We start from the raw sequence: 25,322 nt of genomic DNA, 5'->3' as shown, positions 1-25,322 counted from the left end.
TTAAGATCATGTGTTTTTTTTTTATTTGCTGCTTTATCGATCCATTGCTTTTCCTTTCCACCTTCGGCGTAGACAGCTGATCGAGCCCGGCACAGCGGAACGGAATGGGTGTACAAAGCGTACCACCCGAGAGCAAAAGGGAACAGAGCAGCACATCCAAGCCAAGCAAAAGAGCAACTCCCGGGCGACCCTTTCCCATGTGGACACCTCTGGCGTAGTGGTACAGTGTACCGACGAGGACGACGGCGTTCTCCCACACGCAATGGGCCCCGACAATTCGTTTCGGCAAGCCCTTGTGTATGGTCGCATTAAACGAAGCCTATTGTTTCTAACGATGTCACACTGTATACGATTCCAATCAGTGAGTTTCGTCATGGCCGGCCGGAACCCCCGGGCGGACCACGGCGGTAGCGGACACCCGGGTGGACAACCCCGGGTGGGTTACTGCTCAGCGTTTATGAGGCGTGCACAATAGTACACACTCCATGTGGGTCGGGCCATCGTTCGGGCATACCCGGCGAGAGACTGCGGGTGGGCCACAGGTGACGATGTTCGCTCAGACCTATCCACTATCCGCACTATCCCAGAACAGGGGCTCTCGTTTTGCGAGGGAATAAAGTCTGTGGTTAATTGTATGTGTTGTTACATCTCCCCCAGCCAGGAAGCATGCAAAACAGGTAATCAAAGTTTCCACCGGATGACAATCAGCTTTGCTTCCGCATCGGGAAAAGGGTGAAATTTCGCCCGACTCCTTGCAGCAAGGTGTAAGCGATTAATATTCGCGACTGCCGCACCGTGGAGCTGCGAGGGGAGGGAAACAGGGAAGCCCCCAATTTCCGTCGCTTGCTACGATGCAATGCATGATGCGTGTTTTGGGCAACACAGCCTTTTTTCTTTCGTTTCGGGGCTCGTTTGCACCTGGCTGTATGCAAGGGTTTGAGCTGTGTAGATTCATTTTGCTTCCTGTTTTTCTTGCATCGTAGCAGGCTACCTCGCTAGCCGATGATGTTTTGCTGTTCCCAATTTCCCCCTTTCCGGGGTCAGGTGAATTGAGTGCTCGATTCCATTAATGCTTCACTTCCTCCACACAAACAACCTGCACGACAGGTGTAGCACCGCGCCTGTGAATCCGGCGAACGCATGGACTCCGGTGGCTCTAAAACGAAGAAGCAAAAACGGATTGCCCGACCCCTTCGAAGGAATCGATAGCGTGATAGAAACCGGGCGAAAACCGAAGGATTCCTCTTAGAACGGGGCGGTGTGATAGTTGTGCTGCAAACTAAACCGTGGGAATTCAGCCGGTCCCTGCGTTTTTCGCTTCCGCACGGCATTGTTTACATATTGTTACTACACTCTTGCTCCATTCCGCGCCGTCCGTTCCTCCCACAGTCCCATTTTGGTTATGTAAATTTTCAATTCATATTGCGCGATTGAATGGATCTCGCATCTTCTTCGCTTTACTTACATGAACTGCTGATGGTTTGGCCCATGGTATTACGTCGCACGCATTGGCTACGGGTGTCCTGTGTCGCTACGGGTTCGATGCTCGGTTGCTGTTGTCCCTGTGCTCTGCTGTTCTTCTCGCTCACTGCTTCGCCAAGCTTTTGCCTTGCCGGATGATGCTAATTACAAATTCTCGCCACTATCGGACACAACACGCACGCAATCGGCCAACCTATCGTCTCTGCACCATACTACACTCGCGAGAATCGCACTTTTTGTTGGGGCCCTGGTCACTTGCACTACCCCACGCGACTAGCATCGTTTGGACCGAACTTGGAATGCTAACTTAGTGCTACTCTTAACCTACCTAACAGCTTAAAACTATGTTGCAATTTGTGTATAATTTGTACAATTTATTGCCACACATTTGCCGACCCGGAACGGATTTTTGCACTAGGAACACGTTTTTTTCTTTTCGTTGCTCTTAGTATGCTTCATGCTGTCCCGTTTCTGCCCACGGCATTAACTGTCAGTACGGTTCTACCGCATCCGCACACATCCTTGCCTCCGCCGGCCTGTGCTGGAATGTCCTGGGGAGGGACTGTTTCCGCACCACATGCGCACACAATTCTATGCCGTCGATGGCTATCATGATTCGGCAACAGAGCAACTTTTTTTTTCGATTACCCCGCTGCTGGGAGTGCGAGGAGATGACAATATGGTTTTGGTGGTTGTGACCGTTAATAAAATAGAATTATTAAAAAATATATATATAATGCGAGCATGACAACAAACTAGTTCGGTTGGGAAGGGGTTTTAAAAACAATCGCTTTTGTTCAACAATTCACTCGAATTCAAGTTTCCTGATAACGATTTACATCTTCAGCAAATCAGCTGACAGCAAAACATCGCACCGTTGTTCCTCCGAAATAACATCGCACGTGTTTACTGTCAAACTTCGCTTGACACATTCGTGCACCGTCTGTTGTTGAATAACACAATCTCAGCATGCTGAAGGTAAGGCCGGCATAAAATCGAAGTAAAACCGGTACATTAAGCTTGATTTTCCACATTCTCTCCGTCCTGCAGTGGTTTAACATAACGCGCAGTCTGGCGCCTCTTGCGCCGCGCCCCGTACGATGGTATTCGGATGCGGTTGTTGCCTCGACATCGCAGGCGGCGGTAGATCAGCCACCTCCGGTCGGCGTTCCGGATAAGCTGTACAGCCGGGTGGAGCTGCAAATGAAAGGAATCGATCCGGAGGTGATGAAGAGCTACGCTTTGTACGCCAAAACTGCCGCCGAACATCTTGACATTGAAGTTGGCAAGCAGTAAGTATGGTGCAATCCATTCCGAAACCGAGCCAGTCCCCAGTAAACGAATCATTCCTTTTCGGTTGCAGCTGGACGCTAAGAAAAGCGGTGAAGGACCGTCTGACGCTGCTGAAATCGGTGCACATCTATAAGAAGCATCGCGTGCAGTACGAGGTGCGAAACTACTACAGATTCATGCATTTTCACAAGCTGACCGGCTCAACGCTGGACACGTTCCTGGAGTACATCGAGCGCAACCTGCCGGAGGGTATTGCGTTGAAGGTGACGAAGGTGGAGCTGCAGGAACTGCCGGAACATTTGCGAAAGTAGGAGAGACGGGGCGTGGTGTGGTACGCGAAAATTAGTGATTAAATTGAACATTGCTGAATAGGAAACGCATGTTTTAGTTTGTTTCCGTGAAAGAAGCATCGAACGTTTTCGTATTGTTATTGTTTGTTTGAAGAGTTGCTATAAAAATTATAGCAAGGTTTGACGTCTCGTTTGAAGCGTCAAATGTTTTCATCGCAAACGCCGATCGATACGGATTGTTGGTTTGTTGGTGTTCCGGCATTGAACAGAAGCTGGTACGGATTGTTGTTGCAAAAGGTCGGCAAATACCAGTAAGTAGCCCTACGGCGGGTACATTTCACTTCAAAACGTTAATATTATTGTACATACGCTTTCAGAAGCACAAACACACAAAACAATGGTTCGTCCGGGAATGATGCGCGGCGGAGGCCGAGGCGGCATGGGAATGGGCATGCGTGTGCGTGGGGCACCGTTCATGAACAAGAAAACGTTCCTTCCCCGCCACCCGTTCGATCTGACGCTCGCCGAGATGGCCTTTCCCCGGGTGCAGCCGGCGCAGGACGACTCCGTGCTAACCAATGCGCTGCTGAAGCGCAGCCAGGACCTCACACCGGCCGCAGCGGAACAAACGGCCATCTCGAACCTTGTCTCGAAGGTGCAGGCCGTACTGGATAACATTGTAATTGCACCCGGCGACTTTACCAAGTGCCAGCTGGAGGAGGTACGCCAGGTAGGCTCGTTCAAGAAGGGCACCATGATGGCCGGTAGCAATGTGGCCGACATCGTGATCATCCTGAAGTCGCTCCCCACGAGGGACTGCGCCGAAACGCTCGGCAAGAAGGTGGAGGAGGATCTGGAAAAGTCGATGAAAACGGAAGTCGTCCCAACGGCGGAAGCCCTATCGCTGTCGTTCAGCGAGAAGGGGTTCGAAATCTCAAACTCCCTCGCGAAGGTGCGCTGCCTGATTGCCACGCTGCCCCAGAACATGCGCAAGCTGGAGACGGAGAAGCATCTGGATTTTAAAATCATCCAAAGCCACCTGGCCGCTATCCGGCACACGCGCTGGTTCGAGGAGAACGCACACCATTCCACCATTAAGGTGCTGATTCGCATACTGAAAGATCTGGCCCGCCGGTTCGATGGGTTCAAGCCGCTCAATCCGTGGATTTGCGATCTGCTCGCCCATTCCGCCATCATGAACAACCCGAGCCGCCAGGCGCTGCCGGTGAACGTGGCCTTCCGGCGCGTGTTTCAGCTGCTCGCTTCGGGGCTGTTCGTGCCCGGTTCGGCTGGCATTACCGATCCTTGTGAGGTGGGCCACTTCCGGGTGCACACGTCGATGACGCTGGTACAGCAGGACGAATGCTGCATGACGGCCCAAACGCTGGTGCGGGTGCTGGCCCACGGTGGATACAAGCACATACTCGGGTTCGTGGAGAACACAACCGTCGCGAACGAAATGTCCGTTTGGGACGGGGTGGTCGTTTCGCCGATGGAACCGGCGTACGAAAAGCCGTCGGAAAAGAAGGACGGCGAAGAGGACGACATGGAGTGCGTCGAGGGAGAAACGATTAGCGAAGAGCCGATCGAGTGAAGCCAGTGTCCAGCTGCTCTTGACGCGTTAAGATTAGTATTTTATTCGGAACACTTGACTTTTTGTCGACTAAACGAACACGTGTGGATTAATGTTAACTTAACCCTTTGGTAATTGCCGTGAACTTAATAAATCAACTACCATATGATAAAACAAAAATAAAACGAAATACTTCTAGCCCGTTTGGTAAACATTAAGAGAACAAAAAATGCGTTTAACAACGTCGCCCTACTCTATCTACTCCTATATATATATATATGAGTATATGAGTATTGAAATAAACAGCAACTAGAAACTACTTTTCGTTGAGCAACTATCACTACCTAACAAAACCGAGCTCTACCTCTATATGGCCGATATGTGTTTGCCCCTATTGCTCTACCCAATACTGTCCTTTGCCCGCTCGCTCCCTCCCTACGCACATGGATTCTCCTTGCCACTGAAATGGGCACAGTTCACCCGAGCATTGTGCGACTTGGGCACGGCCATGCGAAAGATGCGCCCCTGAGGATGGCACACGCACAGCTTGTACTGGACGGCCGATCCTGTCCGCACGCCGTGCTCGCTCTTGACCACCGGCAAGTTGTTCACGTTCACCCACACCCCATTGCCGCCCACCAGCATCGTGCTACCGTTGTCCGACTTCAGGAAGATGTTCTGGTCCGCCGACCACAGCAGCTCCTTCGCCTCCATTCGAATTCCTTCCGTGCCCTTGAGCGTCAGCTTGTTGCGCGTCTGCAGCTTCAGCGTATCGTTAATGGGCGCCGCAATGCGGCCACTGTTCACCAGATGGGCTTGCAGGATCATCGCCCCCTGGGGCATGTTGTAGTGAGGGCGCAACGTCCCAAACACCTGCCTGCCCGTTGCCGGATCTTTCACATCGAAATGGTTGATGCCCTTCAGGAAGGTGCCTGTGCGCGTGAGCTGAATTTTGTTGTGCGTATTGCCGTTCCGATTGACGAGATTGATCGAGATGTCCCCATCGTCGCCGGCCAGCTCCAGCGGCTCATCGTAGAAGCTCTCCAGCAGCCCATCCTGTTTGTACACCCGGTCGAAATCGATGTTGCCGTAAAACTTGATCGAATCGGCGTCCTGTATCAGCTCGATGTTTTCCATCCCGCGGTAGATTCGCAGTATCGCCGTGATGGACAGCGTTAGGCAGAGGTTGCCCAGCGCCAAGCAGAACAGCAGCACCAGCACGACCCAGAACGCGAACGAACTTTTCTCATTGTACGTGTGACACTTGGACAGGTCGTACTTTTGCTCTATTTGTCGCATTTTCTGGAAATGGGGGAAATCGGTTACATTATTTGAATATCACGTGGCCGTAATAGGGGAAGAAATCCAAAGCAGCTGCACATACTCCCATTGAAGATTCGAGGACGGTGCGCGGACGATATTGATGTCCTCTTCGGGTCAGGGAAGAAAATTCACTGTGGAAAAGTGAAAAATTTTGACAGCAAAACATACGCACACATACAAGTGTCGCAGTGTTTTCCTTTCTGTACACCTGCGAGCACAACAAGTGAGAAAATTCTGCACGGAGGAAAACTCACGCCCAGCTCACTCATGCCCAGCTCGCTATAAAAACGGTCGCCATATTATGGCAAATTAATTTAAATTTTAAATTGAATTCCATAAAATGAATTGTTGTTGGTAGAGAAACATCATTATTTTTTTGTGCAATTTTATCTTCAGTTTTTTTTTGGAAATTAGTAAAACTACTAAAGTAAAATAAATTAAAAAGAAACTCTCTGTGGTCCACGGAATATCCCATTGTGCAGAGCAAACTGTCATTTCCCTCCCAGCGTTGCGAACGAGCTGTCACTGCCGGTGAGAAAGCTGTTTTGCCAGATTTGTTTCCTCCGCACTGAAACCATTTTATGAAAAACATCTTGTCCGTACGCTGCATTTTGAGCTGAATCTTTCGTGATGGCTTCGGAACGGTATAGCTTTTCGCTGACCACCTTTAGGTAAGTGGGAAAGGGCGAACGTTTCCGGTGAGTTTTTTTTTCTACTTCTAACGAAACTAACCCTACCGTACACTCCTGCTCCCCGTAGCCCGTCGGGTAAGCTGGTCCAGATCGAGTATGCCCTCGCGGCGGTAGCGGCCGGAGCACCGTCGGTCGGAATCAAGGCGGTAAACGGTGTCGTAATCGCGACGGAAAACAAGCAGAAATCGATCCTGTACGATGAGCACAGCGTGCACAAGGTCGAGATGGTGACGAACCATATCGGGATGATCTACTCTGGCATGGGGCCCGACTATCGGCTGCTGGTGAAGCAGGCCCGCAAGCTGGCCCAAAACTACTACCTCACGTACCGCGAACCGATACCGACGTCGCAGCTGGTGCAGAAGGTGGCCACCGTCATGCAGGAGTACACGCAGTCGGGGTGAGTGTTGGCTTATTTGTTTGAAGTGCGATTCCCCCGCCCTTGCCAGATAATTCACGATATCATTCCCTCCCCATCTCCGTCCTGTAACAGCGGTGTCCGACCGTTTGGAGTTTCGCTGCTGATCTGCGGCTGGGACGATGGCCGTCCGTACCTGTTCCAGTGCGATCCGTCCGGCGCTTACTTCGCGTGGAAGGCGACGGCGATGGGCAAGAACGCCAACAATGGCAAAACGTTCCTCGAGAAGCGGTACAGCGAAGATCTCGAGCTGGATGATGCCGTTCATACCGCGATTCTGACGCTCAAGGAAGGCTTCGAGGGACAGATGAACGCGGACAATATCGAGGTGGGCATCTGCGATGCGAACGGTTTCCGCCGACTGGACCCATCCGACGTTCAGGATTATCTGGCCAATATTCCATAAGCTAGCTAGCTAGGGCAAAGGGGGAGAAGCAAATCGAGAGAGAGTGAGAAGAGGGAGCTTTTTCGTCGTAAGAGTGCGTCCTAGCCAGGGACATTTTTTGCGTTAAAGTAGAGTTACTCTGGATGGGTGGATGATTTGGAATAAACAGTTACATTTCTTCAAGCGGATCGATGGAGATTTAATGGTTTTTCATTTGGTTTCGCGTACTCATCAACATTTGCACGCTAACACACTTCTTTTTAGAGCCATAATAAGGTTGATTTATTGAATAGCTTCCACGTTAGAACTACATCATATAGCGAATGCAAATAGTGCAAATTCTTATCCATTAAGCATGAAATTACGACGGGCGCGAATGGCGCATCCATCAGTCGTCCTTCTTGTCCGCATCGTCGTGTTTGGCTGCTGCCGCAGCGCCGCCCTTCTTGCGTTTCTTCGACGCCGGAGTAGCTGCAGCGGGCGTTGCAGCGGCAGCGGCCGCCGGGGCCTTTTCCGGCTCAATCTCGCCCGGTTCCGGTTGCGACACGGACGGAACCCCGGTCGGCGGCGTCACTGTAGCCGTTGCTGTGACCATAGTAGGCGGTGGACCACCCGGTCCGGGTGGCATACCGCCGGGAGGAACTGATCCACCTGCCGTCGGGGGCGGTGGACCGTAACCGTGGTGTGCGTCCGGGTGCGGATGTACCTCACCGTAGTGTCCCATCGGCCCTGGTGGTCCGCCCGGTGGGCGGACGTAGCTGCCCGGGGGTGGTGGTGGCGGTGCATACTGCTGATGGTACGGATAGTGTCCGTACTGGCCGTACGGTTGCGGGTGCCCCCCGTACGAAGAAAGGTAGTACGGTGCGCGTGGCGAACCGGCATGCGGATAGCCCGGGAACGAGGGTCCGTGGCCGGGCATACCAGGGTGGGGCTGCATGTGCGGAGGCATATGGTGCGGCGGTGGATGCGGTGGTGGCTGATGGTGCGGTACGGTTACGTTCGGCGGTGGAACTTGCGCCTCGGGTGTGTGGGAGGGCGGTGGCGGCGTGGGCACAACCGGCGCTTGATGCGGTGGCGGTATGGCAGGCGCAGAGGGTGCCGGTGCGGCATGGGGAGGATACCCGCCGTGGACTACGGTGTGGTGCGTGCCTGGTGGTGGTGGCTGAGCGGGACCGGTGTGGTGTACGGTCGAGGTCGGGGGAACTTCCGCTTTCGGTTCCGACGATGGGGGCGTGGGAACGATGGGTGCAGGCGGTGGAACTGCTGCCTGAGCGGGAGCTGGAACTGGACCGGCTGGCGGTAAGACCGAGGCCGGAACTTGCTGGTCCGGAACGACCGGGGGCTGATTCGGCACAGCCGGTGTAACCGGTTCTTTGACCGCTTCGGGCGATGCTTTCGGAGCGGTCGCTACCACTTTATCGTCCTTGGCGTCCGGTTTCGGGTCCTCGGTCGTGTCCATCTTTTCGACCGACGGTTGCGGAGGACCGCCAGCCGTCGAGTCCTGCGAGCCTTGAGATTCGTCCGAAGTGGCCGCTGCCAGTGGAGACCGATCCCGGGGAGTGGCAACGGCAGAAGAAGTAGCTTCATTCGCTTCTGTTGTTGCACCGGCCGGTGCACCACCGTCCGTGGATGATTCGCTCGCGGTCGCAGCTTGATCTGGCGCTGCTTCCGATTCCGGTTTCGGCGGACCCGCTGCGGGTGGCTGTGCGGGTGCAGGCGTCGGCACCGGGGCTGGGGGCTTCTGTGCCTCCTCCAGCGCTCGCAGACGGTCGCGCTTCATCATCTCGTACTGCCGGTCGACCATCTTCCCGAACGTTTCCTCGTCCACTGCCGGTTTGCAGTGCTTTTTCAGCTCGTCCTGAAACGTTTCGCTCGACTCGACGAACTTCCGCTTGCGCGTTTCAAACTTCTCCTCGATCAGCTGCAGCTCGTGCTGCAGCTTCATCTGGTGCATCGTGAGCGACTGCACCTGGCGCTTCAGCACGTGCATACGCTGCGTGGTCACCACCGAACGGACGTCCGGCACGACGGCATCGGAGAAGATTTCGTTTATCAACCGATGGTTGCGCGAAAAGCGCGCATACGCCACGTGCTTGAACGAGTACCCATCGTCCGGGTCGTCCTCGTCCTCGGCCGGCTGAATGTCGATCCGCCGGTCCGCCTGGCCGCCCTTCGAGCTCGAGCGCGACGAAGGCTCGTGCCCGTCGCCATCGCCCGGCTTCACCTTGTTGCGTGCCGTCAGGTAGGCCAGGTAGGCCGGCGAGTTGTGGTACGCCTTCATGTTCTTCTCGTGCTCCGCCTTCTCCAGCTCGTACTCGGCGATGTACTCCTCCTTCTCCGATTCGGGCAGCAGGCGCCACTGCTGCCCGATGATCTTGCCCACCTCCCACAGCTTCAGATCGGAGTTGGACGCTTTGATCGAGTCCCACACTTTGCGCGAGTAGCGCATGTACGGCATCAGCGGCTTCTCCGGCGGCTTGGGCGGTTTGATCATCTTCGACTCGGACGCCGCCGAAGCCTTGCCCATCTTCTGCGGGTTGAACGCCGGATTGCCGTGCGGGTTGTGCATGAACGGGCTCGAGTTGTCCTTCCGGTCGGCGGCCGAGCCCGACGGCCGCAAACGTTGCGGGGGCATCGGCGGACCCGGTATGTTGTGTTTATAGTTGGCTGGCAGCGCCATTTTGATTTTCCAAGCCCGATCGGCGTCTGCAGGTCCGGGAGTTGGTGTGCTGTTTGCGCTACAATAAAATGAAGTCCGAGTTATGAAACACATACAAAAGGATGCCCATGAGACTTTTACAACATATGGAAAAGTAAAAACCACACGGAAAATCACATTTCTTACCAAAAGATTGATAAAAGCTTCGCACCAATGCCACAAAAGACGGACGCTATTTTTCCTTCAGCAAAAATTTGACAGCTCGCTTTGACACATGGAACGACAGTCAACCATGCTTAGGCAGTGGTCTATCAATGTTACTTCACTTGCGGTCGTAGTGCAATGATGTCGCACAAAAATTATCATTTTGAATAATTTGTTTTTTATTTAAGTAAATTATACGTTAAAATCAAACAGTTTGCTTTCTAAACGATCATATTTTTATAAAGACAAAAAAGGGAAACAAATACTTTCCCAAAGGGTACAATATAGAACTATTTTCAACTAAAAATATTATTTAAAGTACAAAAAACAAAATATTGCAAGTAAAAAGTATAATATTTTTTACTTAAAGTTTTTACAATATTTTTATATATTTGATAAATCTTAAAGTTAAGAGTTATAGAAATTGTTCTTTACCGCCGAGAGACGAAGAGAGTCAAGTGGTTTATCTTTGTATTTAACCAGTTCAGGGTTTTGTTCTGGCAATATGTTGTAAACATAAATTTGTTCAGAATTATCAAGACATAACCAAAAATGATGTGACAACCATCACCCGTAATCCACATTTAAAAGCAAAAATACATAAGATTTCAATTAAGCATAATAGTGGTGTCACCCTGTAAAACCTGCCATTATCTGCGCATTCTTACCGCCAAGGGTTTACAAGGGAGACAAAGAGAGAGGTAGAGCGTACCCGGCGCATGCCGTCTCACTCGTGCACACACCTAACAAATGGCGGCGGCCGTTCTAGCAGCGCGCTAGCCCAACTTCGGCTTTCGCAACTTTCGCTCTCTCGCATATCTCTCTCTCTCTCTCGCTCCTTCTCTCGCTCTCTCGACGGCCACACGGAATCGGTTCGGCAAATGTTTACGCCGCAATGTGGTGCGCGATTCACGGCAAGCCGCTCGCTCTCTTGCACACTCACTTCCAACGCTTGCAAGTGTACAGACGTGTTGTTCGTGGTTGCACCCTCGTTTGACCGTTTTTCCAGTTGAAAGCAGCAAAAAGGATATTCTGACTCCCGGAGCAAAAGGGAAAAGAACCTTTCACCAGCGAAAACTTAGCAGAAAGCAATTTGTTCGCGCGTCCTTCAACCAGAGTGTGCAGAGTGTGAGTGTTTGCGGTTGCAAAACAAATGTTTAAGCATTGTCGCATTCAGTGTGGTGTTGTGCCAGCCAGAGTTTGTGCGTGTTTAATGCGTCCGGCAATGTGCTGAAAAACAAAACTATGCATTTTTAGACAAGCGCGATGTGGAGTTTTATTTTTTATTCGGTTTAATTTATTTGGCTAATTGTGCTACGGAAAAGTGTCATTTTGTCCTGTTGCCTTGTGTTCAGTGTGTTTGAATGCGTATGAATGCGTGACTGTCTGTGTGTATCATTTCCCAAAACCCCTAAATTGTCCCAGCGTCCGTTTCGCCGTGCCCTTGGGATGGGCAGAAAACGTATTTAGCTTCCATTTTCCAGCCGCGCCAACACATCCAACAGCAAGGGTAGCGCCATTGTTCTTTCACATCCTGTCTCACGGGGTTGTTAGCCGCAGCAGCAGCAGCAGCAACGCTTGCTAAGAATGCGCGTTGTTCATGCCAAAGGGAAAGCAATCCGTCTTTCCTTCACACATACACACAGACACGTACAAGAACACCGGTAAAGCTTCTATTAGCAGCAGCAGAAGCTGAAAAGGACGCTCCGTTTGGTTGCCATTTGCCAAACTTGTTGTGTCGCCATTTGTCGTTCTTCTTCAATTTCGGGTGCAATGTACCGTTCACATGGACAGAGCCACCATACAAAATATCCTGCCACTAGCAGGGACACGTGTGTGTGTGTGTGGGAGAGAGGTAGAAGGAATCTTTTCTCCGATCCTTTTCTTTGGCACCTTATTCTTATGCCTTTGCTGGCTCTGTATTTTTTTGAGCATTTGTAGTTGGAGCATTTGGGTGCTTAGGTTTCATCCATCAGGACAAAATTTTGGTTTTGGTTGTGGGTAAAGCAGGGAGGGCCCCGAACGTAGCGTGCAGGTCAAAGTAAAGAAAAGGAAAGGAACAAAAAAAAAACCCGGCGTCTGTGCACCATCCGGCGCGTAGCAAAACTCCACCGCCGTCTTCGATTTCTTCATCGTTTGCTAACAGCAAAGAGAGAGGGAGAGAAGGAGAGACAGAGAAAGAAGAAAGAAACCGGCAAAGAAACCGCCAAGAAACGCTCAGGCAGGCTCCGGTCTCTTTTTGAAACAAAACAGACCGAAGTGGTGAGGAGTGTAGAACGAGAACCAAGCAGCGGAGGGATGAAATGTGTATCGGTTCTCCCCACCAAAAAAGAAACACACACACACAAAGAAAACCAGGCAAAGGAAACGAGTTTTTGGTAAAGAACGGAACAGGATCGCCGCGAAGGGCATCCACATACGGGAATGAGGAAAAGAAAAACGAAGCAAAGGGGTTGCTGAACAGAGAGGGGGGAAAAGGGGGGGGGGATGAAAAGATCACGACCGAAACATAACACGGCAAAGAACGCTAAGAGCGAAAGCGATTGGGGAGAAGCAAACAGCAAAAAAAAAGTGAAAAAGAAAAACGCCAGAATGTGTGCGTACACGTGTGTGTGTGTGTGTGCGTGTGTGGAGAGCAAAATAACATGCCGCTCCCCCCACTCTCCGTTCGCAAAGAACGGACGAAGAAGAACAGAGGAGAACGACGCGTTTACCCTTGCTTTTTTCTCCCCTTTTGCTTCCCACCTTCCTGCTTCCCTCTTTCCTAGCTTTCTAGAGCGTGTTTGCGTGATGGGGGGATGATGATGATGATGATGATGGTGGCGATGATGCTCCCACATAGCTAAAAGAGCCTTTCTGGAGCGGCCTCATGGTGTTGGTGGTGGTGGTGGTGGTACACGCTGAAGAAGAATGAAGGCGCTTCCCGGCAACCAAAAGGAACCTGGCAAACGGTGCTGCGTTGTTTTGTTGTTGTTGTTTAATTCATGTGTGTGTGTGCGTCCCTCGCCTTTCTTACCCTTCCACTTTGTTTCTCGCGTTGCGTACGCGCATTAGTGGCTCTCTGTGTGTGTTTGCGTCCGTGAGAAGGAAGCCAGGGGGAGCCCACTGTTAGAGTGTGAGTATGTGTGCGTTCTCCTGTACTTTGTACCGTCGCGTTTCCAGTTGCGAGCGGTGAACGCTGTGTGCGATCGTACGTGTGCGCGCGTGTGTGTGTGGAGTGATGCGGTGCGGAGAGCGGTACGGTTAGCGTCGTTTGCGTAGAGATGAAAAGCGAACGGTGTGGTAGTGGAGTCGAAGTGGAGATTGCATTTGACACAGCAAGAACAAACACGCACACATTGACACACGGTGTTACGCACGATCAAGAAGCCGCAGCTGCCTGCCTGTGAACGCGGGACAGCGTGAGTGAGAGAGTGAGTGAGAACGCAACGCTACAGAGAGATAGAAACGCACGGTGTGTGTGTTTGTGTGTGACAAGCGCGGTTTGTGTTGGATCGTTAAAGCGAGAGAGAAAGAGAGCGAGAGCGAGAAAGAGAAGCGTGAGAACGTATTTTTCTATCACTCCCCACTACTCCCCCCGAGCCCCCTGTTCCTTTATTATTTGTTGTGCGTTTCTGCTCCAAAGTAGCAGCATTGTCAGGATATTGTTGTGTACCGAAGACGACGACGAACGACGACGACAGATGTGCGGCGTGTTCTGGTTTCGTTCCAGTCCGCCCAGCTGCTGCCGCGTCGTTGCGTCCCTTTTTGGCTGTGCGTTTCCCCCTTTTTTCTGTAAAGCGTTCTTGCAAACCCCATGCCCTGTATCCTGCTTTTTTGTTCTATTAATGTGTGTATGTGTGTGAGTGTGCGTGTGTGAGACTACTGGGCATTACTGGGGGACTGCTAAAGCGGTGTGTGCACACAGATCCTGTGTCGCGAAGGGCGGGTGAAAAAGAGAGTCGCAATCCCACAGAGAGCAAAAGAGAGAGAGAGAGAGAGAGAGAGAGAGAGAGAGAGAGAGAGAGAGAGAGAGAGAGGGACAGATTGAGAGGATAGGAATAACAAAATTGGAACAAGAAGAAACGAATGTAAAGTACAGCGCCTTTAGAGATGTTAAGGTCCTTGCAGAATGTAAAGAGAAGAGAGCAACAAAAAAACAAAATAAAAAAACAAACAAACAATTCACATAAAAAGCATTCCATTGCATTAATACCCCCCCCCCCACTTAACATCAGGAAAGCGGAGAAGTTAAATGAAAGGCTAAGGGCAAAAAACAACCATCGAGCGGCCGATTTGGGACGCTTCCTTCTAAAACAGTACGTGAATAATGGCCACAGATGTATTACAAAATGAAGCAAAAACACGCACAAAGGCGGAGAGCAGCGCGTTCAATGGCGGCAGGAAGGAGAGAAAGCATCACATTGTTGGCGGCAGCCATTGCAAAATCCTGCTGCAATCGGGCGCGGAGCGGAGCCGCGACACGCCAATGGTGCTGGAATTGTTAGAATGTCACTCTGTGTGTATGTGGCTGTGTGTGTGTATTTTTCATGGCCTTCTTCTATCATTCCGGTGGGCAGGCTGGTCTGGCTGGTCGTTTACTGCATTGCAAAACACCAAAAACGCTCTAACCGATATGCGGCCTGAGTGTGTGTGTGTGTGTGGGAGTGTGTTGGGGTGCACTACAAATGGTGGGTGAACAGAGAACCAAGAGAGAGAGAGAGAGAGATAGAGAAAGGGACCCATTCGGCAAATAATATCCGTAGGGCTGTGCGGCGTGTTGTTTTCTTCCGTCGCCATGACACACAAGCGTGCTCTCTTTCTCTCGCTCTGGAAGTTGAATCCTTGCAAAGGAGAGAAAGTAGAACTCAGAATGTGTGTGAGAGAGAGAGAGTTTGGAGCTTTGAAAATGGCGTGTTTTTTTCCTGTGATGTTCGATGCCTCCGCAAGTTTCTGACGTTTCTTGCGTGCGCGGCCGTATGGTGGCTTGGATGGCCTCCCGTTGCGGAATATCCTTTTGAGAGCAGTGTGGCAATCGTGGTGCTGCTGTGGTGTTGTGTTTTTGTGATGGTTTTGCATGAGGATATTACTGCCAAACTTCTTAAGCGCTTAGAGTTTTGCGGTACATCAGTAGCGTGGTTACAGTCCGCAGAAAACTTTATCCCGGTGCCGTAACTATCTTGGCCGGTGGTCTACTGCAACAACGGTAGGGATCGAACGACCTAAGAGAAGTAAGGTTACTGTGTGTATGTGTGTGTGTGTGTGTGTGTGTGTGTGTGTGTGTGAGCAGCGTGTGGGAGAGCGGAAAACCAGAATATATCCCGGGATATCCCAGATTCCGCTCTCAATTCCTGTGGCAATGGTGGATCGCATATCTCGCGTTGTCATTTTTACTGCACACCACGAGCACCCTCGCCCGTCGAATGGTTACGTGGGGCGGTTTTGTTTTGTATCTTGTCTCTTTCGCGCATGCCACCCCGCAGGCTTTAGCAAGTCGCTTCACCAGCTCAAGACGGTCGAGCGAGAGAGAGAGAGAGAGAGAGAGAGAGAGAGAGCCTTAAAAAAGAACGAAATCAACACACAGAAGACTATTTTCAGGGGTGGGTGGTACATGGGGAAATGGAGAAGAGAATGCCAGGGAAGAATTCTGCTGACGCAAAACAGTGGAAAAAGAGCAGTGGTGCTGCAAATGTGGCGGGTGGGTGGGAAGGGAGTGAACTAACCGAATGGAAACAGTCCCAAGCATGGAGCAAAAACTCGAATTAAAGAGGCTTTTGCCCAGAATGAACGATTAAAAAACGGCTCAATGCTCAAGTGTGCTGAGCGCTGATGTTCTTGGACTGCTACGCTACGTCGGGGTGGGAGTGGGGGATTGTGCTTGCTTTCTTTCATTCGGAGCAATTCCCCGAAAGTATTCCAAACCCCAGACATTGCAAAGCAGTGCCGTGGGAGTTTTTTCTTTAACAGTTTTGTCTTTGGTTCTGCACACACACGCTGCGGTGTCTGTTTTGGGCCCAGAACTTCTCCGTAAATTCGACAAAACTATTTGTGGGTGGTGTAGCGCTTTTAAAGAGCATTTTCTAGGCAAGCTCTAGGCGCCACCGCCGCCGCCACATCAATGAGTGTCATTTTGTGGGAAAACAAAATTCGTTGCTTTGTTTGTTACGTAACTGTTTTTTTTCCTTCTTTTGGTCTGGATTCTTACAAACCAGGGGTTTTTGCTTTGGTTTGATTCACTCGTCACTCAGTGGCGCGTAAGAACATTGCGCCACTATTGACCTGCCTTTAACGCAGCCCCGTTAATTGGCAAACGCGACCAAACGTATGCAAACAAAGTCGAAATGTGTTGACCGATGCAAAAAAATTAAAACCAGAACGAAAGAGGCTCTCTTTGCATGTTTGTGCGAGCACAGAAAGTAAAACTCACTCAAACAAAACATAAGCATAGCGTAACACACACACATGGAGAAGAGAGAGAGGGAGGGAGAGAAGAACAAAAAGAAAACGTGATGAAAAACAAAATAAGACAATAAGCGCCAATGTTATGCTTGTGCCGCTTCGTTGCAGCACCCGGAACGGAACCGGAAGTTGTGTATCGTGCGTCCAACCTCCCGACGCGGCCCCCTGGGCCAGCGGTTCGGTTCGGAAAATGCCGGTTGGAAAAACACGGGTAAAAAGGGACTTTTTCTCCCCGTTTTTGCGTTCACAAGTATCATGCCGTTTAAACTTGTATACGAGTGTGTGTGATGGTGTGTGTGTGTGTGTGATCTTCATAATCATCATTAAAATAAACACATGCGGACGTTATAAATAACACAAAGAGTGGTACAGGCGATAAATAACACAAAGAGTGGTACAGGCGACACAAGGCAAAAGGGGTCGGCAGCAAGAGGAAAAGCCCTTTTTGCTCGTGGAGCTCGTGGGGCGGAGAGAGCCGTGGATTCTGTGTGGCGAAATTGGTGGTATGGCCGTTAATGATGAAGCACGATGGAGGTACCCCACCCCCGTTATCCGTTCCACCCCTATCAACCTCAGTATGCTCACGGTATCCGACCCGACCGGTCGGATGATTATGCTGAAATGTATGTTCCCATACGTTCGGAGGTTTGGGATTGAAAAGCCGTGCTTCGCTTTCATGGTTACATCGAGCCGCCCGTTAATAGAGCGCTGAGGTGGCTAGAGGTGAGACAGCACGGATGGGGCCGAAGGGAGGACATCGATTTAACCACCGATGCGACCAGCCGCAGCGGCCCAATGATGAATGGGGTTAACTGAAGCGTTTGCAAAACAAAACCGAAGAAGCAGCCCACGTCTTTCCAGCTCACCATCCGGCCGATCGATTGGAGTTTGGGGTTCTAAAAGGCCAAAAAGGGTTACTCATTGAGCACGGTAACCGTGTTGTCCGTGTTTAAAATCGATTCTATCATGTAATGGGAGTGTTTTTGTACTGCGGCAAATTTACAAACTTTTGTAATGGTTAAGATGATGGAGGTAGATCGGGAAAGGTTGAGCAAAATCAGGCATGAATGTTGATTTTACAGAAAATATTAACAAAGAGCCTACCAGGGCAAAAGAACACATGCAACAATTTTCCAACACAAAGATACATCAAATAGGTCCTTAGCAAAAAGTTTTTAAAGACTGTTTCCTTATTTAATCTGCTTTGAAACCCAATTTGAGGGTTCGGGGCTGCTAAAAATCAAGCACATTACTCCAAACCTAATCCAACCTGTTCCGGGGGCCGGTGCGGAAAGACTTTGCAATCCAAAAACCTTTGGCCCAAACCCTTCGCGTTGGTCAGCATGTAAAACACAAGAAACAAGCAGCACCGCATTTATAAATTCCTCTCGCGCGGCTCGGCACTACTACAGCACACCGGCAACACTCACCCCAGCGGCCCCAAGCGTTGGAGCGCGTTTTACATTATGCGAAACCGGGTACGGGTACAGAATTTTAATTACGCAAGCCGGCTACCACCACCAAGCACATGGGGAGAGGGTCCGGGGTGGTCCGATTGAACGATTTCCGGTACGCCACTCGCCACACACACCCGGCAAGCGAGAACAACAAGCCAAGCCAAGCAGTTCCCAATTTGCGTGTTCTGAGCCGTTTAGTACGTGCGGTTGTGCGGCTGAAACACTTTCACTTGTTGGGTTTTACAACAACAGCAACAACAATAGAAGAGAAAGCGAATGGGGGACAAGCAAGCAAAAAAAAAAATGGACGCTCTAGTTAAGAATACACTTTTCATTCAATCGCACTTGTGGACGCTTTTTTAATAATCTAAATGCAGCCGGCCCCACTTCTCGGACGCAGTTAAATGGGAAACACATTGGCAGAAGGCTTAGAAGCAAAAAAAAAAAAAATCAAATGCTTGTATTATATTTGCATCCTATTAGCATGCAACGGTGTGCTAAAGTGAACAAATCGTTCCCAAACTCGCATTTCCCCCTTTTTTTTTGCAAAGGCAACATGGTCGTGCAACATTGTTTTAATACAAAGTGGACACAGGAACGTGATGCAACGATTATGGGTTAAACAAATGTTTCAGGAAATTGGCTTATTTGTACACCCAATTAACCCCTGTCGTGGAGGTTAAATTGGTGGACTAGGGGGCTGGCGACTATAGAAGATTAATAAATGGCGCTCATACGTGCCTCTCCACAAGCTCCACCGAAATAGAATATGTTTCGATGGGGTGACAGTTGCTGTTTTCCACTTGTTGAAGTAACGATTTTGTTGGCTTTGAATGAATATGTCTGTGTAAAATAATGCATACGAGCGCTTTACACAACGATCGCGCTCTCGCTTAAAATTGTACGTCACTGTTATAATTCCGAATAATATGCAGACAAAGAGAGGGAAGAGGTCGCCACGGCGTAAACAAAAACCATGGCAACCGGGACACACGACACACACGCAAACTGCTGTGCTGCGATCTCGCGCATCATCTTCCCTTCTGCGCGACGCGCGTCCCAACTCGCGATGTAACGTTGTGAGTGTATTCGTGCGCGTGCGTGTATGTGTGTTTGGTGTTGGTAAAGAAGCTGGACTCTCTGGGGCCTGTTGACGCTCCCGTTGCTTGGTTTTATTGTTCATACGACGGCGATGGGTACGTGAACCCCTGGCCCGCGCTGTGCCCGTACGAGACCTTGTAGTTTTCGACACGCTCGAGGGACGCAACTTTTGCAACCGGTCCAAGGTTACCCGACACACACACGCACACATGCGTTTTTCACTCGCGTCTTTCTCTCCCCGTCGCGATCTACGCGATCCCCCCCGCGTGCAACACAATCAAATGAAATGTATTCATTGTGCTAGCGGTGACCGGTTCCCGTGACCGGCTGCCAGGCTATCTCGCTTGCCCTTTGGTAATAGTGGAATCGGTTTTGGAATCTGGTCTGGGTGCTTGGTAGCATCAGGTTTTGTTTCGGGCTCTTGTAAATAAACTGTAAACATACGATGCGTTTTACCGCGCGTATGTGCTAAACTATTTCACGTTGCTGCACAAAGCAACAGAAATGGAGTCGAACAATCGATTCCAGCACAAACGCAAAGCTCTTCCGCGCTCAAAGAAACAAGATTGCACACGCACGTGTATGAGGGAGTGTGTGTGTGTGTTGACGCACAATGATGCGGGTCACGCTGTTACAGCTGCCCCGCGGCATGCTGGTACGTTCGTCGCTTCGCGGCTTTTAATTGTTTATGTTTTCACGCGTGTGCAGCTTCATCCTCGCTCGCTCGTTCTATCATTCCATTCAGCCAAGGCAGACCGATGTGTCTTATCTAAATTGACGGCTTTGTGCGTTGCAAAAGCATCAAGCCGTGTCCACCGGCTGTGAGAATTGAACGCAGCGTGGTGAGTGGTGTCTCTTTGAAGTTTATGCAGGGAATATTTTGCGGTCTACAAGTACCACACCAACAAAAAAACACTCCCATTTAAAGCGAAAACTGGTAAACCAACTCCTAACACTCTAATGCAATGAGCCAAGCTTCAAACCACTCCAGGTGCTTTCCGTGATTTAGTTCTATTTATTTTAATCGATTCCACTTCCCAAAGCGAACCCCAAGCACAGTGCCTCGACTACAGTCCCTACAGGCAAGGTTTTTGGACCAAACCATCGACCGCCGTTACAGGGCGGGGCAAAAGTTTTCCAATTGCGAAAAAGTTGCTCCCAAAAACCCTTCCCCCCGAGGTCGTCCCCCGGTTCGAAGCATTAGGCAGAACCGGAGGGGGGATTTAGCGCGGAAAGCAGCAGCTGCATTTGGAATTTCACGTTAAAATAGACTTTGTTTGGTGTGTAAAAGTGAGGCGAGAAATTAAAACTTGGCTCGCTCGGGTTTGCTACCGACGGCCACTGGCACTGTGGGGAGGACTTAGGGGAGGTTCTGTGCTGCTCTAAAAGTAATAGAATTTAAATTCCCGGTCGTTCCACGCGCTCGTTCCATTTTACGACTGCAATCACTTAATCCACCACCCAAAACGGCCAACCACACACACACAGCCGTGTCCAGCACGAGCCTATCCGGCCTGTCTCGTGAACATTCTTAATAATAACAAGAGTTGGGGGAAGGGGGGGGGGGGGCTTTTTTGGGGGAAAAAACTTGTTTTTTTTGCCCCATACCTTTGAATGGGTGGCAAAATTATGCTTCACACAGTGTCCCGTCCGGCCAAGGACGACGCACGGAAGAAGTGGCGGTACGGTTAATTTCGTTCGAATTATGTCTAATTGACGGGCCTTGTCGGGGCCAGTACGGTGTCCGGTTTGGCTTAAGGAAGTTTTACGGTTACTCCACCCCCCCCCTCCCTCCTTCGCTTTGTGCTCTCGGGTTCGTTGCTTGCATTGCGCGACTGTTGAATATCCTTTTTGGAAATCTTTCTTTTGCTTTCTATTTTTTTTGCTTCTGTTATATTGGGAGTAAAAGAAGAGCGAAATAAAAACAAAAAAAAAAACATTGCAGAAAAGGTTACGGTTTTTTGATGAAGTTTGTCGACGCTACTCGGCTTATTCAACTTTTAATGATTACGGGTCAGAATTAATTTGTACTACCAGGTATATTTTTTGTTTGACAACCCTGTGTACCACCCTCGTTTCTGCTGGTGTCGCGCTCATGTTCGCTGCCCCGGTGACGAGCGTACCGAAATTTTTCATTAAACTTTGCTTTTCTTCACCACTAACACACAGAGATACAGAGAGTGTGAGAGAGAAAGGGAGAGGCCCGACCGGGTTAAAGGCAATGAATGAGTGATAGAGAGTTCGTGGAAATACCCTTGGGGTAATGTATTAAATTTGAATAATTATTTAACACTGGTGTGTTAATCTCAGAGATAAATAGTAGAGAGGGAAAGTAAGACAGAGAGAGAGAGAGAGACTGGGTGAAACTCATTAAAGGGTTTTTTTTCTTTCGGAAAGTAATTTTACGTTGATCATCCGTCGAATTTTTCGCACACACACGCACACATACACATCCACGCAAAAAAGTTCCTGTTTTATATTGCAATGCGTTTTTTCCTGCTGCTGATTCCAATGAAAGCTGATTGGGATTTAAAATGCAGAATGAGCGATAGAGGAAGGGCGTAAAAAGTGGCCACGCTTGATTCACAACCAGCCTGTGCTATGCTGCTATGCTGGGGGGTGGTTCAGTTTTATTGCCTCCTTTCAGCTCGAATGATGGGTCGTCACAGAGAATGCACAAAGGAGAAAAAAGAGAACACACACATACACACAGACACAGTGCCTGGCTCGGGATCCTACTGGTGATACCGATTATCGATCATATTGGCGTGTGTTGCGGAACGTTTTCGGAACGCGTTTCGCAGCAAATGGTTCGGTTTTATTTCGCTGAAACACCCCTGTCTATTAGATAGCTGGGCCGGGTGATAGGATGATGGTTTTTATCAGGAACGGTTTCCATTACATTTAACACTCCACGTTTACTTTTATAGGCCGCGCTGTATGTTATATGGTGGCGCTCTAGAGCGGAAGAAGAAGAGATGCAATGCGCAAGATAAGTTGTGCTGTCGATTAATGGTGCGTTAATTAAATGTGTATTTCTTAGCAATAAGTACAGTAAGTAGGTAGGTAAAGATAAAGTATGCGTTTGCGGCTGCCAAATGAAACGAAATAGAATACAGAAAAAGACGGAACAGAAGATGCAACACAAACACAAATGCAAAAGCACGACATAGAAAGAGCGAGTAAGACACGATTGTACCTGCCTGCTGTCGTCCTGCTTCCCAGCAAAAGGTGGGTAAATTCTAAACACTTGTACACAAATAAGAACCTGCTAAATCAGCACGACAGAAAACAGTACAGTAATCCATCCAATCAGCTAAAAGTGTAAACATATCCAACGACTAGGAGTGGCAATTAAGGTTCACAGCGCCTCAATTTTGCATGTAAAGTAAGAAAAGATCTTCAAATGACAACAATCAATTCGAATTGAAAGTGATTTTCATATAATTACAAAAAAAAACAATCACACACTGATTCAAACGATAAAAGCCGACAGTATTTATGATATTGTTACAATTAAAAAACAAAAAAAAAACAAAATGTTAAACCAGATTTGTACACTTCAATCACCGTTGCAAAAGAATGAATAAAAGGATTGCTTTTCGTTTGCTATCTGCCAACACCCAAATGGGCATAGCGTTACCAGAACAAAAAACAACCTTCCGTGTTCTTACTGTGTTTCCGCCCCGAAGAATGAGGGTGAAACACGAGCCGTAGCTTCGAGAAATCAAACGTTGTACACAGCGCTGCTTGCAGTCAGTGAAAGGATTCCGAAACGAATCTGTATAGATAGTTGCGATTGATCTTGTTTAATTTACATATTTTTGCATTTGTAACTTTTTTTTTGCTATATAGAATGTATTAGTTTGGAAACATGATTGTATCTAACCGAAGAAGGTAGAATGTTTGAATAAAACACACACACACAACTCACATTTAAGTTCCTTTTCTTTCTATTATTCTATCTCTTTAGCGCATCCTTTTAAAACTGTAGTCAGTGCAATTAAATCTAAACGCATATCCTGTCGTGTTTTTGTCTTGTTTTATTTTTCTTTTTTTTCTTTAAATGATTATTTGTTTGTTAGGTCTAACGATTTGGCATATAATAAGCATAGTTAGTGGATTGGAAACTGTAAAACACATTCACCCGCGGCCTCTACTTGATAGAAACAATATGTATGTGAAGTATATTGCGCGTAATGGAACCGTTTTGACTGCATATACTTACTCTACCCCCGCAAAAAGCATTATATATGATATCGCCTCTAATAGTACATTTTGGAAAATAGTTTTGTGCAAATAACTTACCTCATGTAACTGACCAGTTTGGACCACCCGTACCCGTACTAGATGATAGATAGATAGATTGCTGGGACACAGGGCTACACATAGTTGCGCGGGCTTTGCAAGACGATCCGCAGGCACCGCGATCTTCGTGTACATGGGTTTACTTTCCTGTCCTGCTCTTGCCATAGAAGTATGTAGAACGATGGGCAGCAGGAGAACAGCAGCGTTGCTCTAGTGTTTTCCATTGTTATTACTATTGTACCATTTACACACACAGTTACTCACACTAGAAGGAATGATGATGGATGCGGGGAGTTTTGCTGTTAGTACATTTACGTATTGTGTTTTGTGTCTTTCTTATTTGACCATGGCATTGCTGTGTCCTTTGTGTGTCGTTTAGTGGCAAAAAAAGCTGTGTTTGCATTTGATAGTTCCCTAACCAAACATTTAGTGTCGGCCGTTGTAAAGCAATGTTCACATTGTCATTAATACCTCTAACGATACTTAGTGTGCCAAATGTATAATAAGTTATTTTATATTAGTGTGCAGCATACAACTACACCGTGTAGGGGTTTCTTTATGCGTGGCCTGTATACGCCGTCGCCGGTATGCAACAGAACAAACACACTTACCTGTTATCATCTGTTATCATGTTTGCCATTTTCTTGTTATGTGTCTTAGTATTGTTCGGATTGTTTTATCCTTCATTAAGCCATTAAGCGATCACTTATCTATCTGTTTCGTTTTTTTTAAATCTTTATTATCACTAGTATTATGTTTTTGATGCTTACGTTTTTTTAACAAACTTTTATATATTTTCTTGCATATACTATGTCACTCTAGGTGTTGAAAATTGTTTGGCAGTGAGGTGTTTGCGTTAGTTTGTAAGTGCGTCATCTGTGCAATGTAAAAATGCTCTAAAAATATGCCTATACAATATCATTGTTGCGTATGTTATTACATTTAACATTAGTTTAAGTTCCTCGCTCTCTCTATCTCTCTTTTCTCTCTTACTCACACACACACACACACACACGCCATGATTGCTTCGAAACTCCGTAATAGTTGTCTGATTAGTCCACGGACAGTTAGTACGTGTGGTGTGTTTGTTAGTCTCTCGTTGGTAACGCGGAAGGACACGATGGTTCCAGAAGTGCAAGGACACACACACACACACACACAAACACACACCCCTGAATGCGCAGTGCTAGCAAATTGCTGTAATTATTAACCATAGAAACTGGGCATGTGTACAGGGGTTGGTGTACTACGGCTCCACATCATATCCCCAGGCGCTGGGCTGCAGTTGTAGATAAGAAAGTTCTCCGAGCCACCATTATGTATCATTTTATCATTACTTTTACAGCCAAATACAGCTTTTCTATACATCTCTCTCTTTCTTTATTTTTCACTCTCGTTCTCTTTCTATCGCTCATTTGTGAACGCTCTCTTCAAACTAGCTGTCGAACTTATTACTAGTGCCACAAACTATTCCATCATATTTGACTCTCTGTATTTATTGTGTGCCAAGGAACAAAATTAAAAAAAACACACACACACATCAAGCGGTCCGTTTGTGTGAGTGTTTCTATAGTGAGAGATCTTTTTTAGCAGCAGATATAAGACTCGTATTTCCCCTACCATTCCTCCCTTTCCATGTGTGCGTGTGTGTGTGTGTGTGGGGCAGCAAAAAAAAAGAAACAAAAAGTTCATATTGGCG

At 48.7% G+C, this 25,322-nt stretch overlaps 8 protein-coding genes across 13 annotated transcripts in view; 5 read left to right on the top strand and 3 right to left on the bottom strand.

Moving 5' to 3' along the window:
• The window catches only part of LOC120953971 (protein neuralized), a 35,545-nt gene extending 33,281 nt beyond the window's left edge, over positions 1–2,264 (bottom strand). The window contains exon 1 of the mRNA XM_040374435.2: positions 1,466–2,264. Within this exon, the coding sequence (XP_040230369.2) occupies positions 1,466–1,490 (25 nt within the window). The 5' untranslated portion in view covers positions 1,491–2,264. The remainder of the gene's footprint in view (positions 1–1,465) is intronic.
• Positions 2,265–2,359: 95 nt separating this feature from the next.
• Positions 2,360–3,151, top strand: LOC120953975 (28S ribosomal protein S10, mitochondrial). Its single transcript, XM_040374443.2, has 3 exons — positions 2,360–2,460; positions 2,533–2,774; positions 2,846–3,151. The coding sequence occupies exons 1-3, from the start codon at positions 2,452–2,454 to the stop codon at positions 3,084–3,086; spliced, it is 492 nt and encodes a 163-aa protein (XP_040230377.1). The 5' UTR covers positions 2,360–2,451; the 3' UTR covers positions 3,087–3,151.
• Positions 3,152–3,238: 87 nt separating this feature from the next.
• On the top strand, positions 3,239–4,835 carry LOC120953972 (interleukin enhancer-binding factor 2 homolog). Its single transcript, XM_040374436.2, has 2 exons — positions 3,239–3,376; positions 3,443–4,835. Exon 2 carries the CDS (start codon positions 3,463–3,465, stop codon positions 4,657–4,659), a length of 1,197 nt encoding a protein of 398 aa, XP_040230370.1. The 5' UTR covers positions 3,239–3,376; positions 3,443–3,462; the 3' UTR covers positions 4,660–4,835.
• On the bottom strand, positions 4,679–6,136 carry LOC120953973 (uncharacterized). Its single transcript, XM_040374437.2, has 2 exons — positions 6,023–6,136; positions 4,679–5,940 (listed from the first exon to the last, which is right to left on the bottom strand). The coding sequence occupies exons 1-2, from the start codon at positions 6,125–6,127 to the stop codon at positions 5,074–5,076; spliced, it is 972 nt and encodes a 323-aa protein (XP_040230371.2). The 5' UTR covers positions 6,128–6,136; the 3' UTR covers positions 4,679–5,073.
• Positions 6,137–6,463: 327 nt separating this feature from the next.
• LOC120949523 (proteasome subunit alpha type-2) lies at positions 6,464–7,644 on the top strand. The gene is made up of 3 exons (XM_040366878.2): positions 6,464–6,632; positions 6,721–7,053; positions 7,147–7,644. The coding sequence occupies exons 1-3, from the start codon at positions 6,592–6,594 to the stop codon at positions 7,475–7,477; spliced, it is 705 nt and encodes a 234-aa protein (XP_040222812.1). The 5' UTR covers positions 6,464–6,591; the 3' UTR covers positions 7,478–7,644.
• Positions 7,645–7,710: 66 nt separating this feature from the next.
• Positions 7,711–10,408, bottom strand: LOC120949522 (SWI/SNF-related matrix-associated actin-dependent regulator of chromatin subfamily E member 1). Its single transcript, XM_040366877.2, has 2 exons — positions 10,302–10,408; positions 7,711–10,194 (listed from the first exon to the last, which is right to left on the bottom strand). The coding sequence occupies exon 2, from the start codon at positions 10,134–10,136 to the stop codon at positions 7,845–7,847; it is 2,292 nt and encodes a 763-aa protein (XP_040222811.1). The 5' UTR covers positions 10,137–10,194; positions 10,302–10,408; the 3' UTR covers positions 7,711–7,844.
• An 807-nt stretch (positions 10,409–11,215) lies between these two features.
• Positions 11,216–25,322, top strand: part of LOC120952479 (RNA-binding protein Musashi homolog 1) — an 89,069-nt gene continuing 74,962 nt past the window's right edge. For 4 of the 6 annotated variants that reach the window (XM_049606060.1, XM_049606059.1, XM_049606061.1 and 1 more), the window contains exon 1: positions 11,216–11,447. The gene's annotated coding sequence lies outside the window, so the exon portion shown is untranslated. Of the gene's footprint in view, positions 11,448–22,358; positions 22,547–25,161; positions 25,181–25,322 lie in introns of those variants that run through there. The other 2 variants (XM_049606057.1, XM_049606058.1) reach the window with 2 other exon arrangements.
• The window catches only part of LOC120950146 (protein takeout-like), a 216,006-nt gene continuing 202,986 nt past the window's right edge, over positions 12,303–25,322 (top strand). The window contains exon 1 of the mRNA XM_049606062.1: positions 12,303–12,313. The gene's annotated coding sequence lies outside the window, so the exon portion shown is untranslated. The remainder of the gene's footprint in view (positions 12,314–25,322) is intronic.

The sequence above is a fragment of the Anopheles coluzzii genome, chromosome 2, assembly GCF_943734685.1.
Source record: "Anopheles coluzzii chromosome 2, AcolN3, whole genome shotgun sequence".
Taxonomy (NCBI): domain Eukaryota; kingdom Metazoa; phylum Arthropoda; class Insecta; order Diptera; family Culicidae; genus Anopheles; species Anopheles coluzzii.
This window is presented reverse-complemented; position numbering and strand designations above follow the sequence as displayed.